At 36.4% G+C, this 17,999-nt stretch overlaps 2 protein-coding genes across 3 annotated transcripts; both read right to left on the bottom strand.

Moving 5' to 3' along the window:
- Positions 1 to 6,162: 6,162 nt before the first annotated feature.
- On the bottom strand, positions 6,163 to 9,081 carry mphosph6 (M-phase phosphoprotein 6). The gene is made up of 5 exons (XM_084094465.1): positions 8,877 to 9,081; positions 8,546 to 8,658; positions 7,013 to 7,103; positions 6,625 to 6,734; positions 6,163 to 6,529 (listed from the first exon to the last, which is right to left on the bottom strand). Exons 1-5 carry the CDS (start codon positions 8,925 to 8,927, stop codon positions 6,388 to 6,390), a joined length of 507 nt encoding a protein of 168 aa, XP_083950591.1. The 5' UTR covers positions 8,928 to 9,081; the 3' UTR covers positions 6,163 to 6,387.
- Positions 9,082 to 11,208: 2,127 nt separating this feature from the next.
- Positions 11,209 to 17,537, bottom strand: snx20 (sorting nexin 20). 2 transcript variants are annotated; one of them, XM_084094464.1, is made up of 4 exons: positions 17,390 to 17,537; positions 16,209 to 16,335; positions 15,948 to 16,099; positions 11,209 to 13,530 (listed from the first exon to the last, which is right to left on the bottom strand). In XM_084094464.1, the coding sequence occupies exons 2-4, from the start codon at positions 16,309 to 16,311 to the stop codon at positions 12,862 to 12,864; spliced, it is 924 nt and encodes a 307-aa protein (XP_083950590.1). In that variant the 5' UTR covers positions 16,312 to 16,335; positions 17,390 to 17,537; the 3' UTR covers positions 11,209 to 12,861. The 2 variants fall into 2 exon arrangements, with proteins under 2 accessions (XP_083950590.1, XP_083950589.1); XM_084094463.1 differs by having other exon boundaries at positions 15,948 to 16,102; positions 17,390 to 17,530.
- Between the last annotated feature and the right edge of the window lie 462 nt (positions 17,538 to 17,999).

The following is a 17,999-nucleotide window of genomic DNA, read 5'->3' as shown; positions in this document are numbered from 1 at the left end:
TGTTCGTATGTGGAAAAATGAAAACAAAAAACAAAAAAAAACAATTATAAGTATAAAAATATTAATAAAATACAAAATAACATTATTGAAACAGATAAAATAAAATTCTAATAATAAAATGTTGACAGGCTAAACTATTTTACCTTTCTTAAAAAATAGACAAAAAAATACAGTTGAGAACCATTGCTTAACGTCATACGTTCGATCCTGATGTTACAGTTTCTTTTAAATATAAAAATGTGTAGGCTATCCATCCACTTCTATCATGTCAGAGATGATCCAAGGCAAAATGCATTTTAATCAAATGCAAATATTAAAATATATTATTCATTTACACTTTTGAAACACTCACATGTCTATATGTGTCTTAGAGAGGAAGAAGCTGAATATGCAGTTGAAGTATGCCCAAAGCGGGATCTCTGAAAGTGTCTTTTATATTCACACCTACAATTCATTAGACAGTTTTATTAACCTTTAACTTGCACTGAGTGTTCCTTTAACCCAATTGTAGCTCAATCAAAAACTATCACATTTACATGCTGTTACAGTTATGTTCAGTTTGTTTTAGTTTTCATGGACATCTAGTTTGTTTTCATCAGTCACATGTTCTTTGTCTTTGTTTCCCACCACTCATCTGTTTCCATGGACACTAACCACTCATCTCAGCTGCTCATTTAGTTTGTCACCACTGTGTATTTAAATTCTTCCTTGTTCACTCTTCAGTTGTCGGTTATTATTTGTGTTAGTGCACACTGCTATGCCTGCTGCCTTCTAGTTTAATAAACCTTGTTGATATTTTATAATCATGTCGTCTGTCTTCATCTTCTCCAGACCCCGTGTGACACATACAGTAGGTTTTTAACAAGTTTACATGTTGAAGCCTTTTTGAAAGAGCAAAAATTCAACACTTTTCACCAAACTGAAATTGACTAAATGTCTATATATGTGTTGCAAAAATAGGTTTTTGAGATGCATCGAAATGTACTTCTGAGACACTTTACATTCTTTATACTGAGTAATAACAATGTAATAAATGCATCTTGAATACATTTATGCTGCGTTACTGTTAGGATGCAATATTGGTCAGTGAGAGGGTTTACTTTTATTTAAATTCAAAAAGGAATTTCTGGTCCAAAAAAGTTACAAAATGCATTCTTAAGGGAAAAAATAAAATAAAAAATGTGCTCAAATGGAATGTTTAAATATGCTACCAATTTATATACTACCAGATAGAATGTGAACCAAGTTAGAGGCCGTTTACACGACACCGTTTTAAACTAAAAATAGAAAACGTTTTATACGTTTTGGCTGTTCATTTACACAACATTGGCATTTTGGGGGTCTGAAAATGCAAACTTTTGAAAACAGTGACATCATGCGCATGCGTAATACATGTTCTATCTATGGGAGCATAGTGTTTCTTTACAAAGGGACATCGCCAACTACAGGCATGGCATGAATAATACAGCATTACTAATCGTTTTCGTGGATCTGTGTGAATGGGGATCGTTTTGACAACGTTTTTGTCTGCACTTTTTGTCTGAAAAAGTATGACTTTAATTTAGACATTATTCTTGTCTTTTTATGAGTATTTATATGGCAAAACATATAAAACACCATATATTTACAGAAAGACAATTTACTTTAGACAGATATAAAAGTAACAAGCAGCATTTATCGGGGTTCAAGCAGTTAAGGCCTTTAAGGCATTTAAGCACAAAAGCATCAAAAGTTATTAAGATTTATTTAGCAAGCATGTAACCACTGACATAACAGATGGAAAAGACCATTTACAGCCAATACAGGCAGTTTACCAAGGGGAAATATATGGTTTTAAAGCTTTTTAACAGTTATAGCGCCACCTATGGTCTAATCTCCATAAACTTGTTTACTGTGACCTCAAATTGAACCCATACACATGTGTACTGAGTTTGGTGAAGATATCTCATTTACTTCTTGAGTTATAGCCATTTTAGTAAAATAGGCCCCTCCCACAACAATTTACCATATTTTAGTATTATTTACTATGATTCTAGCATGATTTACATAGTTTACCATGATTTTATCTAAGTTTACCTTGATTTACCATATTCTAGCATGATTTACCATGATATACTACATTCTAGTATGATTTACCATCGTTTACTGTGATTCTAGCATGGTTTAGCATTGTTTAGCATGATTTATCATAGTTTACCATGATTTACCCTGTTCTAGCATGATTTACCATGATATACCACATTCTAACATGATTTACCATAGTTTATCATGATTTATCATGGTTTACCATGATTTACCCTGTTCTAGCATAGTTTACCATGATTTACCATGTTCTAGCATGATTTACCATGATATACCATGTTCTAGAATGATTTGCCAGGATTCTAGCATGATTTACCTTGATACACCACATTCTAGTATTATTTACTATGATTTACCATGTTTCTAGTGTGATTTACCATGATTTACCACATTACTAGCAATTATGTGAAGTGTCAGTGCAAATGAAGTGATAAACACTGACAAAATATGATTGTGTTATAATAGTTATTGTTATATAAGTGATTTTTAGAGTCTAAATATGAATGTGAGCACATGTGAAAAGACTTCATTAATCAGTAGAATGGCCAGCAGAGGGCAGTAGAAGACCACTTATTGGCTCACTTTCACTTTAAACCTCATGATTTTCACCAGTTTTCTGCACTAAAGCAAACCAGTTTTTCCATGTTAAGTCAATAATGCATGCTTACACACACACACACACACACACACACACACACACACACACACACACACACACACACACACACACACACACACAGTTTTTAATGTTTTGGGATATGTTATTGAGAAAATGTATTTATTGGTCTATAGGAATTCCTTTGTGATCTAATAATATAAAAAAAGAAAGAAAAAAAAAAGAAAGAAAAAAAGATTGCTTTTTAAAGCATTTGTTTGTTTCCCAATACTGAAGACTAATGAAAAGGTCATGTGCAATCCTGCTGCTCCCTCTAGTGGACAGTGGTATTACAGCTTCCATCTTACAGTTGAAGTGATTGAATGAATTAATGAATGGGAATGTGGTTTTTCACTTATATCTCGGGAACCAGAAGGCGAAAAATTCTAAAACTCAGAGCATAGATAGTGCTTGAGGAGCCCTGTTGAATGAGACCATCAAGGTGTTTTTGGGCGATTGGGGCCGGGAGTTATGACCGTTCAAATGCATATCTTTTGGGGCTTTTATCTCTGGAATGCCCAGGGCAAATTACACCACATTTGAATCGAAGCTAGCCAAGGACGGGCTCTTTCCAACGAGCTCTCACACAAGGTTCGGGGTGGTCTGGGTCGGGAGTTACGGCCGTTCAAAATCGGGGGTCCCGCCGACTAGCGATCCGCGGGGGGCACGCTCCCGAGGCCCGCAACGACCAGAGCCGGACAGTAACGGAGTACATTTACTTGAGTACAGTACTTTTGAGGGATCTGTACTTTACTCGAGTATCATTTTTGGGGAGTACTCATGACTTTACTCAAGTACATTTGAGAGGCAAATATTGTACTCTTTACTCCACTACATTTCTATCCATAACTGTGAGTACCCGTTACTTCTTCTAAAAATAAAAAATAAAATAAAAAAGGAAAAAAGAAACATCTCGGAAACCCTCAATTTGTTGTTTCCCTCTCAAATGTGATTGGATTGTGCAGACGCCACTGATTGGGACAGCCTATCAGCAATCACCTTCAGCTTTCCACCAAAGTCAACTCCATGGTCAGATTTAGATAAGAGACGAAACCATGGACGAAACAATGGATGAAGACGCAGCCCAGGATGGTAGGGGAAGACTCATGAATATTCATTAGGGAAGTCATCCCTGATTGGTCTTAACCCCAGTGACGGGTAGGTTTAGGGGTGGGGTTAGGGGTAGGTCATCAGACCAATCAGGGATGACTTCCCTAATGAATATTCATGAGTCTTCTCCTACCATCCAGACTATTTCAATTTTCTGAACAAGTTGATGATAGTTTTCGCTTCAAGTGTTTGCTGTGTTTACCAATGTAAGCACTGTGGCAGTAGTAATGCAATATTTAGAAAATGTACTCTTGTACTCTTGATACTCAAGTACTTTTAAAAACAAGTACTTTAATACTTTTACTTAAGTAGACATCTGACTGTAGTACTTTTACTTGTACTTGAGTAAAATTTAGCATGGGGTATCTGTACTTTTACTCAAGTAATGAAGCTGTGTACTCTGTCCGCCTCTGGCGACGACACGTTTCAATCAAGAGCCTGGAGAGGTCCTTACCATCAAAATTTGAGCGCGCAAGGACTTTCCGTTTTCGAGTTATGAGTGAATTTGTATTCGGGGGCGTGGCTTAAATGCCGTTTTACTTTCGTTTTCCATTTCCATTTCTCAGTGACACAGTTGTCAACAGTAATACTCCAATAGATGAGTTTTGACAAAACGTGATTGTAAATGTTAAAATAATGATTTCATAAAGTCTAAATATGAATTATATAACAATATTAGGGAGTAGTTTAATGAAATGACAGCAGGGGGCAGTAAAATACCACTTCTTGGCTTAATATGCCATGTTATATCATTTTCACCTTTTTAACTGTTATAGAGGCAAATTTTGTCCGATCTGTCTGAAATTTTTCATGCTTATTAAGAGTCATATCATGTTCTGACTTGTTTTTAAGAAGATCTGGAGGCTTTCGGGGACATTGGTCAAGGCTACATTTTGATGTGACCCTATTATAGCCATCCAAATGAAGAAGTTCAACTTTTTCTGATAATTATTGATCTAGAGAGTCCAGAGAATTGTACTGCATTGGTTTTGAACATTATTATATGAAAATTATATGATCATAGATGGAAAAGATGGCAATTTACTATAGGAAATATATGGTTTTAAAGCGTTTTAACAGTTATAGCGCCACCTTTGGTCTGATCTCCATAAAATTTTCCATGCTTCTTTAGCATGTTATGACACATATGCGCATCAATTTTTGTGAAGTTCTGAGTTTTCGTTTAGGATTTATAGGCTTTTGAGTGCATTTTCCCACGCCCATTTTCTATATGACCCTATTATAGCCATGCGAAAAATGCAAAAGTAGGTTTTTAACATATTCGTAAATATTTAATGAACGGTTTGATTGACATTAGTGGTTCTAGAGGCAAAGTTGTTCAGCATGAGCAGATCTATCAAATATGCATATTGTGTGGATGAGTGTAACACCACGTGATTACAGAGCCATAAAAGTTGTTAGCGCCAACTAGTGGCCGATTTCTTTCAAAATTCTTACAGATCTCTAGGGCCATGAGTTGAACATGCCCATCGAGTTTCGTTCCGATCGGCCTCCGTTAACCTTGTCTAATAGGTGCTCAACTTCATTGGCCAATGGCGGCCATGTTTTCAATTTTCAAGTCAATCGGACTAACAGTCAGGTGGTTATAGCCCTTTTCATGTTTTTTTCATGTTATAGCGCCACCTAGTGTTCAATCGTCGCGATTTTTTTACTGTGACCCCAGATTGAACTCATACACGTGTACCAAGTTTAGTGAAAATCTCTCATTTCTTTCACGAGTTATAACCATTTTAGTAAAACTGGCTCCGCCTACTTCGAACGTTTTGGCGACCCTTTGTGACCGTGAATCGAAATTTCAACTATTTTTTCGATAAATATTGATATTCAGACTCCAGAGAACATTTCTGCACTGGTTTGGTTCCGATTGGCCAAAAAAAAAAACTCTACTAGTTCACAAAAGTAGGTTTTGGACAAAATTCAAAATGGCGGAAAAATTTGCATATCGGAAATTAAATTGGAGATATACATTTTGTCAAAGGGTTAAGGAGATTTAAGCAAAAACATGATTTTTTTTGTGCTATAGCGCCACCTATGGGCCATGGGTCCTATGGGTCTTCTAGATCTGCTGTCCAGCAGAAACAAACTTTGTTGCATTATTTTCCTGTTATCTCTGTAAAGCTGCTTTGAAACAATCTGTATTGTAAAAAGCACAATATAAATAAAGGTGACTCGAAAATAGACCTTTTTCCCCCAAAATTTCACAAATGTGACTGCATCTTAATGGTTATTTTCTACTATTAAGGGCAGCACCAGAGATCTCAGCAATGCTTAAAGAACTGGTCATCACATCCAGGTCAGGCTTTTACAACTTTTAGGATGGTACATTTAATTGTGAAAAAATGTATAAATCACGTCTTAGGATGTTCAAACAAATCTGTACACTACTACCTTTTCCATAAAAATAAAAAAAATTCTCTTTTAACAATGCATTTGTTGTCACTAAATAGGTTTTTTTTTTTTTAAAAAAAAGAAGATCTTTAAAAATGTCCATTGAATTAAAAAAACATTTACAAAATGTCTCAGTCCTGAGGCTTCATGAAGGCTCTTTTAGGTTGATAATCAGCAACATTGCAGTTGACGTCCTCTTCTGTCTTAGCAATAGCGGAGCGATCTCGTTTCTTGGCAAACTTTTTTCTCATGCTCCCAACCAAACTTTCATATCTGAAAGAAAAAATAAATAAATCAACATCTGAATCTGCTCTGAATATTACAGACATCTCCTGTATGACATCAGGTTGAGATGTTTCCTCTCGCACCTCCTAGCCATCTCTTCGTCTGTGATATCGGTCTCCATTCTGCTCAGAGTCTCGTCCTCCTCTTCATCCTCCTCCTCCTCTTTGTGTGCGTTCATTAGCAACATTAATTTCTACAAAAGATTCAGTTTCATGGTAAATGAAGAACGTTCAATGTAATTAAGATAAGATTATTTTTTTTTACATACATTATCACATAGATACAATGAATACATATTTCAGATTCCTGGATGATAATCAAATACAACCAAATTTGAGACATTTATCGGTTAAAAATTCAAGATTTTTTGCATACAACATGAAATAAATGAGTTTATCATCAATTTAGAAAGATGCAAATGGAAGGAAACTTGTGGACTCGCACGTCTATAAAAGTTTTCAAAACTTGTACCTCAACGTCAGGATTGAAGCCTTTGAATGACATCCTGCCATAAACCAAATCCTCACAGGGAACGAAACTTCTCTCCTCCACGATGTGGTTTCTGGTCAGAATAAAAGTGGCTAGTTATTTTTTATTCTGATACAGAGCTCGATTATATGATTCATTCAATTTCAGAGGCAGAGTTTAATAAATCACGCATGACACATCAAATATGTAGGACAAGATATTTGGTTGCTTTGGTCTCATTTAACAATGTCATTGTGCATCGCAAAAAAAAATCCTTGTAATCTACAAAGTTTTTCTCAGAACTAAGTTTTTTCTACAGGCCATTTTTGCAAAGACTCTTTATCAGCGAATGCTTTGGTGATTTTCACTGTACATGAAGGCAGTTCTTCTCAACTTCACATAGTGACCACAGGTGCAGTTCATCACATTAATTATCAACATATTCCACTCACATACACAAGTAGCCTTTATTTTGAACAGAGAAATCTTCACTAACTTAATTTTGGCTTGGTTTATGAAAGCCCATTTCCACTACACAAGAAAAAATATTGAGTAAAAATTATAATAAAAATAAGTCATAATAATGACAATTCAACTTGTGATAATCATGGCTTTTTACATCATAATTATAACCTTGTGTCACAACTTTCGATTTTTTAACTCGTAACTAAGACTTAGCATCTCATAATATTGACTTTTACTCTCATAATTATGACTTACCAAAGCATAGAGTTTTTTCTTTTCTCATGTGGCACAAATGGGCTTTCATAGATATTTGTTATGTAACACAATGACATTCATGTGACTTAAAGGTATAGTTCACCCAAAAATGAAAATGCTGTTGTTCCAAATGTTTGGAAATGTTGTTCCAAACCTGAATGAGTTTCTTTCTTCTGCTGAACACAAAAGATGATGTTTTGCTGAATGTTTGGTAACCAGACAGTTGATGGTGGCCATGACTTCATAGTAGGAAACAAAACAAAACAAAACAATACTATGGAAGTTTGAATTTAATATTCAACAATATTATTGATCTGCCTTACTTAAGGTGGACGATGACGCAATTTTCTTCTAGAAACAAACTTTGTTGTATTATTTTCATATTATCACTGTGAAGCTGCTTTGATACAATCTGTATTGTAAAAAGCGCTATATAAATAAAGGTGACTTGACTTGGTTACAGACTTCCTTCAAAATATAATATTTTGTGTTCAGCAGAAGAAATAAACTAATGCACGTTTAGAACAACTTGATGGTGAGTAAGTGATGACAAAATTTTAATTTTTGGGGTGAACTATCCCTTTAAGAGTGTAAATATTTTTCTGAGGTCCGTGTATGAGTGAGAGGTCAGTGTATGAGTGAGAGGTCAGTGTATGAGTGAGAGGTCCGTGTATGAGTGAGAGGTCAGTGTATGAGTGAGAGGTCAGTGTATGAGTGAGAGGTCAGTGTATGAGTGAGAGGTCAGTGTATGAGTGAGATGTATGAGAGATGTCAGTGTATGAGTGAGATGTATGAGAGATGTCAGTCAGGTCTCACTCTTTGGCCTTGAGCTCAGGAAGGTCCAGGAACCAGTGATCATCACTGATGATCCTCTTCTCCTCCTCATCCAGCTGCTTCTTCACCTCTGCATCTAAGCCTCTCTGCATGAACTACACGCACACACACACACACACACACACACACACAAAAGTTCACATTGGACCACGTGACTGCGTTCACCAACGCCACGAGACTCAAAACAAAACCGAACTTTAACATGAAGACATCTTATTACAAGTTCAATCAAATGCCCATCACTGAATAACTCTGTTTTCTGGATATCATATATTAGAGCTGATTCTGATGTCTGCGAGTCACGGCTTCTTACCTTCATTCGCAGGAGATTTTTAGACAGTTTCGCTGCACCATCGTTCGCCATTTCAGACAAGAGCTAAACTGCACGTTTTAATGTGAATGAATTGACGTAAAGTGTTTTTCTTTGATTTATGTATTACATGGGCATCATGACTGTATGCGGCACAAGACGCTAAAATAAATACTAGTCCGCATGAAGTCTGCGCACGCGCTGTCGCAAAACGTGCCAGACTCGATTAGTCGCACAGCAGCACAGATCGACCGACAACATTTGCTATTAAATGATTTGTAATACAGATCTAATAGTAAAATAACGTTCTTAATTCAATAATAGCTCAATTATTTGTAATAGATGTAGTTAAAAAATATTTACTAGACATAATTTATATGAATGTATTGATTACGCATGTCTGAGGAGCTCTATCCCCAGTAATGCTATTTGGCAAGTTGGCAACACATGATTTTACTTTTAAAAATGTATCACTAAACACATTCTTGTATATTTCACCACAGTGAGGATTTATTGATGCGGTTTTGGTAAGTTAAACAGTCGTCGTTTTTGCTTACAAATCGCCTTTGTGTAACACAGTTGTTCAGTTAACGTTAAATGTTGACATATAAAGCTCTGTACAACAACATAGTTGCAATGTGGGGTTTCCATAAAGAGAGGCATCAATTATATTATTTCAGCTATTATTTTTGTATTTATAGTGATATAAGTGTATTTTTTGCGTAACTAGCTATCATAATATATACAAATATGAATATACTGATATAAAAATGGCTGTTTAAGGACGTTTTTCTCATTACCACTTTTACCACAGGGCTGTTTTATTTATATACCTCACTATCAAAAAATACCATAGTGCCACCATGTTTTTGAGATGTACTGTAGTAATACCATGGTGTTCTTTAAAGTACCTTTGGGTACCTTGAATACGTTGGTACATGTGGCAATTATATTGTGTGTATCTAAGCCTTATTAATATTCTGTTTTTTATAGGAAAACCTCCATCACAGAGTGACAGAAGCCCTGGAGGAGAAGGACAATGGGACCAGCGGACCCCAGGGTGTCTGGATAGGAGGGAGGTGCAAATATCTGACTGTAAAGGGATCGCCCCAATCATGTGACATGCACATGCATCAGAAAGAAACTGCTTTCTGGAGTTTAATGAGATGAAATAAGTAAGATGGTCACATATGCATAATATTTGTTGTTCTGGGACAGTATGAAGTATTTCATTTAAATGATTAAAGTGAAAGATGCTGTCACAAAATGATAAATATTGTTTGCACACCTGTATTTTTTTTATATTAAGTTTGTTTGACTCTTCTCAAAGCTTTATGACAATTACGGTAAGTAGTAGATAAGACTAGTTATTGTGCTCAAGCATAGTATCTGATGCTTCCATGAAAGACTCACAAAAACATATTCGCATTTTAATATTGACGTCCAAATGATTATTTGGGGGCCCGTCCGGCATTTTTACACCAGGACTTCTTTTTCCCAAAGCAAGAATCATATACAGAGTGAATCACTCAGTGTGAGTTGTTGTTAGTGTATACATATATCAAATACAAAAACAAATGAATTTATTAAAAAAATATATGTTTTTTTAAGAATTATCCTATTGTGGTTTAACGTTTCTATATGAGAGGTCAAAATCAGCTTGAAACAGTGTAATGTTAGTGTTATTTATATACTATTATAGTATTTATTAATATTTTGATATTTATAGCTATTTTCAGTTTTCATTTCAATTTTAGTTATAATTTTTGCAATATTTTATTTTTTAATTTCAGTTTTAATTTTTCAGTTAGTTTTTTTTCCCAGTAATTAAAGGTACAATATGTACGTAACAAAATAAAATATTCAAAAAACACTTTCACAGTGTGATATATTTCATGCAGTTGTGTACTTACATTATCCCAAAAGTTCCCAAGGATTTGTAAATCCAGAGACATTTTAGTTTTAAATAATTGTCCCTCGTCATTGTCGCCTATCAATGACGTCATATATCTGCGCTGTCCTCGGTTTCCGCTTGTAGAAACCATATATATATATATGTACATAGATTCCTCATTAGCGGGCATTTCAATGGGCTGCTATGTGTAAGCCGCTAATGAGGATCTATGATAGTATCTCACACATCGCTGTTGTGTCGTTCAGTCATGATGAGTGATTTGATTATCTGTTGAATAGTCAGTTCACGATTATTGATTGCGATTGCAGAAAATCCAAAAGAAAAAAACGTTAACGTATATAAAGTGAGGCAAGGATCAACATCGGCGTGGTGTTTTCAGGATGGAGAGAGCTTCGCAACAAACTTGGACTTGACAGAGACTCTGCTCTCGCATGTGTTTTAATAGACAGGTAAGCAAATATATATTCTACAGATACAGTTATATTGCACTTTGTTTGTACTTCAGTAACACTTTGTATCAAGTCTATGGCAGTGAAATTAAATAGGCTACAGTGTTGCACAAAAATATTTAACCATTACTTGCAAATACTGTGGTTTCGTTCAAATTTACTTTTAGTATGATTGTTTTAAACATGTAAAACTGCAGCATTAACCCACAAAATCATTTGACAAAGAGTCACATATATGTAACAGGCTCATATAGCATTACATTTCATGTTCCTTGCAGCTAATTCATTACGATGACATAAAATAGTGTGATCAAACGAATAGGTAATAAAAAAACGAATTTATTACCTCATTCGTGAACATGATTCGTAAATTATACGAAATATACCATAAATCTCTGGATGGTGAAAACAACATCTCCCATCGCTCCACTCTCCTTCACAGCGTCATCAAGCTTCGCCTTGGTTATTGTTTTGAGAATGCGACCTCTGGCGACGAAAAATTACATATTGTAGCTTTAAGTTACACTTATTTTATTTCAGTTAGTTGCATTGGCAACATTTAGAATTTTCAAAAAAAAAAAAAAAATGTCTAATATGTATATTTTAATTTAATTCAGCTTTATTTCAATTAGCGAAAATGAATTATAATAGTTTTAGTTAACAATAACAACACTGGATTGAAATGTTCACAATTGGTCAAAGCAATTCAGACTAACTTGTGAAAGTAAACCACAGACTTTTCATTTTCTCCGTCATCCAAGATAAATGGAAAAGGTTTGCAGAGAAACTTAAATATGAAATAATTCAAATATGGGCAGTCACACTTTATATTAGGTGTCTTTAACTACTATGTACTCGCATCAAAAATAAGTACAATGTACTTATTGTGTTGATGTTGTATTGAAAAACACCTGTGCTGTTTAGTGGTATGTAGGCTTGTGGGTGGGTAAAGGTGTAAGGGAGGGTCAATAGTGTAATTATAGATGTAATTACAGAAATTAATTACATATGTAATTATATGCAGGTATTTAAGTGCGGTTACACTTTATTTTAAGGTGTCATTGTTACAATGTAATTATATATTTAAGTACTGAGTAATATTAAGCAACAACATGTACTTACTATAGGGTTAGGGTAGGATTAGGATTTGGTTGAGGGTTAATAGCATGTAATTATGCATAATTTATAGTTATTACTATGGTAAGTACATAACAAGGACACTGTAAAATAAAGTGTTACCTTAAATACAATGTAAAAACATGTATGCACACAGAAAGCGCATTGTTGCTATGCAGTTGCTAGGGTGTTCTGTGTGGGTGCTTGGGCATTGCTCGATGGTTGCTAGTGTGATCTTGGTTGTTGCTTTCTGGCCCGAGTCAAGAGAGCCCACCCCAAGTATCTATGAAATTCTGGTCTCTGGATATGGCTCAAGTCTTTCCTACAATGTAAGTCTGTGGGACTTTACACTCATTAGGCGATTTGTTCAAATAATGTTTATAAAGTCAAGTCATCTTCATTTATATAGCGCTTTTAACAATGTAGATTGTTCCAAAGCGGCTTTACAGAGATACAAGGATAGTTTAATAGTATAGTATAAACACAACTAAGTTCCAGCTGTCACTGATTATACAAACTCTTGCACCACCAGTTCTTTAAGGGACACCAGTGACGCCTGTCCGTGTGGGACGTCTCGAACTCTGGTCAGCTCGTCCTGTAACTGGGCCACAGGCAACTCAAGACTGTAGCCCAAATCAACGAGAGCCTCCAGCAGGGGCCCGTGATACTGCCGGAGCTCGTAGCGCCTCACTGTGGGAAGAGCTCTTCTGCCAGTCTGAAATGCTGCGTCCAAGTCCTCTAGATCCCGTTGGCACACCAGTATCGCGCACAAGGTTGGTACCACCAAAGTAGGGTTGTGAGAAGACATCTTCTCCTGAAGTATTAGCGCCGCCTGGAGGTCCTCGAGCGCTCGGGAAAAGCGGCCCCCGCGCAGGAGGTTATATGCAGCTTTCAGTTCCTGATGAGTGAAGAACGCCTGGAACGCATGGGATTTCCGGACAATCCGGAGGGAGTAGAGCTGAGCGAGATAGTCTCTGAGGGCCACACGCCGCTCTGCGATGTTCTCCTCGGAGAAGTTGCCCGTCATTTTCTTCCTGGGCATCACGATGTCCTCCATTTCCTCACTGAAGTCCAGCAGGAGCTCCTGGTGAAGGTGGAGGAAGTCCGAGTAGCGCCTCTCGATGGCCACACGCTCACAGTCGTAGCTTCCCGAGCGGATCACCACAATCTGGTACACCTGAAGGACAGAAATCAGCCGTGAACGTAGACCTACAGCATTGCTGGTTGTAAAGACATGTACAGCTAAACATTTTTGGATCCTTATGCCTGATACACATTGTACGATTCTGGGCTGTCCCAGATGAAAGATGACCAGTCGTGGTGATTTCTGTGGCTGTGGCTCCTGAACACTGGCTCTATGTCGTACAGTGAGAGAGGTTCAAAGACCAAAGATAGTCTGCAATGATTTTCTGACAGTGTCATAAATTTAGCATGATGTCACAGTGTGTTTGCTGCTACTAGGCAATCAAAATGCAACATGAAATGGCGTATTGATCAACATGACACAGCGCTAAAGCTTAAAACTACTTTCCCGAAGCTCCATTTGCAAAATTGGCTTGCCAAGTTAGTCTTTTTTCCCGAACCATGACAGCACCATATTCTCTTTTTTCAGCGCACATAAAAAACACATTTGCTAAAGTGCGATTCATCTTGCTCTATTTGTTTACCACTAGCACATGCTTGTGACGTTTTATTTATTCTATACTATCTTGTGTCATAGCCTACGATTCAATAGGTGTCATCATCATACAGTATACATACATGTCGCACCCAAGTTTATTAGAGCCCAGTGTGATTTGTAATGATCTAATAGGATTGCTGCAATCGCACAGTCTGTATCAGGCATAAGCAGTGGTGTAGTCTACGTGATACGCAGGTATACGCCGTATACCCACTAGAAAAGGCCAAGGATTTGCGTATACCCACTTAAAAAAAGCGTGAGGATACGTATCAACTTCGTTTTGTGTCAGAACTTTCACACTTTCATTCATAAATTCATCCCATCTGTGTTTGCGAAGCGACGGATCGAATCGCGGAATCCAGTCACAAATGGAACGTGCTATATAAAGCAGAACGTCACGGAATTTGGCTATTTTTGAATGAATAAATCAAAAGTAGCTGCTGTACAATGAATAAAATCTCGATTTGGACTAGTGTCTATGAATATTAAAGCTAAAAGAGACTGCAATTGTTCTACGCGTCTCTGGGAATGAGCGCTCAGTGTGTGCTCCACTACACACACACACGCGTGACTCTCGCTCGTGGTGTTTTCAGCGTTTCACTGTATTGAGACATGATGTAAGCTACACATGTGCATTTCATCGCAGAGCTGCTATGAGAGTCACTTGATGAGAATTTCACCATTTCATTTGATAAAACTATCGCCATTCATTCGTTTCATATACACATAGAAACTGAAATGTCTTTACGACAACCTGTCAAAATAAAAGTTCTGTATAACTTGAAGAAATTATAACAGAAATATATTACTATTGCACAGAGTATACAACAGGCCTAATAATAATAATAATAATAATAATAATAGTTTATTAAAACACACAGAAACTCAAATGTCTACAACCCACCAAAATAAAAGTTCGGTCTAACTCAAATTAATTAGAAAGAAATTGCACAGTAAAAGGTATTTTAAAATAATTTTTTTTTCAAAAACACCATTTCTAAAAGTAAATTTGTATTTGTGCCTATAATGTTTTTAAAAAAAATTTGTTGAAAATTGTCAACTGATAAAACCTGTGCTTCAGGGACCATATTCATATAACATCTAAGGCTAAAGGTAGCTCTTAACTGACTGAGTTAGATGGTGATTAACACTAAACAGTAGAAAATCAGTCCAGTCTCCCCAGCTGTAAATGTCATTGGCTGTTAAAGTCTTGTGTTGCTTATAATAAATTGACATGTTGATAACACTTAGTATTTCATAATGCTCTCAATTACATGTCGATGCATACTGTATGCATTAGTGAGTGTGGTGGTGCTTATGGGGTGACGCTCTGGGATGGGTGAGTAGGCGGCGGCGGGGGGGGCTATATTAGAGTATACTCACTACAAAAAACTAGACTACACCACTGGGCATAAGGCAGTGTTGTAGCACTTGGGACCGGACTTGAGTCTTGAGTCCAGGACCATGTTTTCATAGTCACTCAGTTCTGACTTTATAACTCGAAACTGAGAGTTTATATCTCACAAATCTGACTTTTTTTCTAAGAATTGTGAGATTCAGCAATTGCAGGAAAAAAGTCGAAATTGCGAGAGGTTTTTTGTTTTTGTTTTTTTTATTCTGTGGCGGAAATGCTTTCATATTGACCATCCTTTTTCCAAAACAAATGAATTTGGATGTAAAATGCAGCACTTTCTTTGATTATTAAGTGAAACGTGGAAAAGAGGAGCATTAAAAATACGAGGTCTTGCTGACGTCAGACAAAAAAGAAAGTCGTTTAAGCAGCAGAGCAAGCTATTACATTACGATAAAAATATATAGGCTATATATAAAATAAGGAAATTATGAAGTCGGAATTACAAAAATAGCTACTAAAGTTCGATTTAATTTTATAGTTATTATAAGCGTTGATATACCACGTGTTTGGAGACGGGCTGCTCTCTGATGCGGGCGCTGGGGATGTCGAAGAGCAGCTTGACGCTCCTGAACTCCTGCTTCACGGCTCTCCAGTGTTGCTGCAGTTCTGCTGTGGTCAGACAGGAGGCGCTGAAGCCCACATCAGCCTCTTCTGCTGCCAGGACACATGAAATCAACACAGCTCTGATGCCACAACACACACACTCAGATGCTGCTCTCATTATCTCACAGTTACTGAACACAGATCGACTCAAACTGACCCTTATTGAAGAATGGCTCCTGCTGTGGTGAGGATTGCTCTGACGAAACTGTTTCTTTAGCAGTCGCTGTCATGGTGTCATGTGGTTCTAGTTCTTCCTCCATAACAATGTGCTCTAATTTAGCTTTCTGCAAAGGAATTTAACAGGTTATTACCACAACTCACATCGAGTCATCATTTCACATTACATAAGCATGGAAGATGAGGCAGATCCATTTCTGACCTCTACAAGGTTTTTGGATGATGAAAAATTTTAATTTATGAATCATTGTCATATATATATATATATATATATATATATATATATATATATATATATACACACACACACACACATAAGATTCAACTCAATTACTCAGTCAGTTTAATGTAGTTTAAGTTGAAATGACTTAATCATCCATGTTGATTGTACTTAAAATTTAAGGCAGTACCCTTTTTACAGTATACTGTATATATATTACAGGATCACACTTTAACTCATCTGGTACTGTCTTCAAATTGACTTTGATATGCAAAACATTTTTTAGCATTATAAATAGGCCTACTTTTAATTTTACTGTATGGCCCTCTCAATCACTGTCAGTTGTGGCTTTAAATGATGAACCTTTAATTATGAAATGATTACATAACTAAACTTATCCATAACTCTCTAGGTCCAGTGGTGGCTCAACTTACCCCATTGACATATCTTAGCATCCAATCTCTTCTTGTAAGGCAAAAAAAAAAGAAAAAAAGAATGATTGTGGAACTGAGTATTTCCTGTAGAAAGTGTGTTACTTCTCCTTCCGACTTTACCACTGCAGACTAGCAGATTTTACAATAGCGTACAAAACTGAATAAAGGAAAACAATTCATGATGCTTTGCACGTACACATGCACGAAAGCTTCTATAGTGGTTCTTTCTGATGGAAGAAAAATTGTAATGAAAAAAAAAGTACAAGTTATCGGATCCCAAAATGACACAACATCAGATGTATATCCCATGCATGCAGAGGAAGTAAAGGCACACTTCCCCAGGAAATACACCTATTAATAAACCTCACGGCTCACACACGTGCTGAGAACACTGATGTTGTGCAGGTTACAGAACATGTACCGATTGAGAATCTGACATTGCTCTGGTCATGTGGTTTATCATCTACAGCACAAAACACTGAAAATAAAGAGAAAATATTGACCCACCTGTGCAAACAGAGTTCCAGTAATCAGCTAACGCTAAAAGTGCTTTGTTGTGTTTCCAGAAGTGATCATTTTCATGTTTTCTCTTTCTGTTGTTCATGTAAAAGAATGAAGCTGAACCTTTTTCTTGAGGAAGTGAAACCTGAAAGAGGGAGTGTCATTTTTCAGTGTTGAACACATTATCATTGGTGTTCATGCAGTTAATCTACACTCAGCCGTGCAGAAGTCTAGTGACCGATATGTGTCTGGTAACATTTAAATAAGGAACCTAATGTTACATCTTTCCCACACTGTTACACCACCAGCAGAGCAACCAGTGAGTGGATCTTTGTATGTATTATGTATTTGTCCAATAGATGGTGCTGTTCAGTTAAACTATGGTCAAGTAAATGGCAGGCTGTTCTGGACGGTGATGGTCTATGTTATTCACAGAATGCATATAAATTAGCAAGTGCAAGTTAACATTATGGATTTAAAAGCCATTTCCTACTAAAATACTTTTCATGCAAGAGTGGTGTTTCTGCTAACTGTGTCTAAAACTATTACAACTTGTTACAAATTGAAATAAAGCACATTTAAGATAAAAATAAAAACAGATGAAAAACTTTACTTT

This window comes from Abramis brama (genome assembly GCF_963993115.1).
Source record: "Abramis brama genome assembly, chromosome: 20".
NCBI classification, from domain to species: domain Eukaryota; kingdom Metazoa; phylum Chordata; class Actinopteri; order Cypriniformes; family Leuciscidae; genus Abramis; species Abramis brama.
Note: the sequence above shows the minus strand (reverse complement) of the source record. Positions and strands in the feature narration are given on the sequence as shown.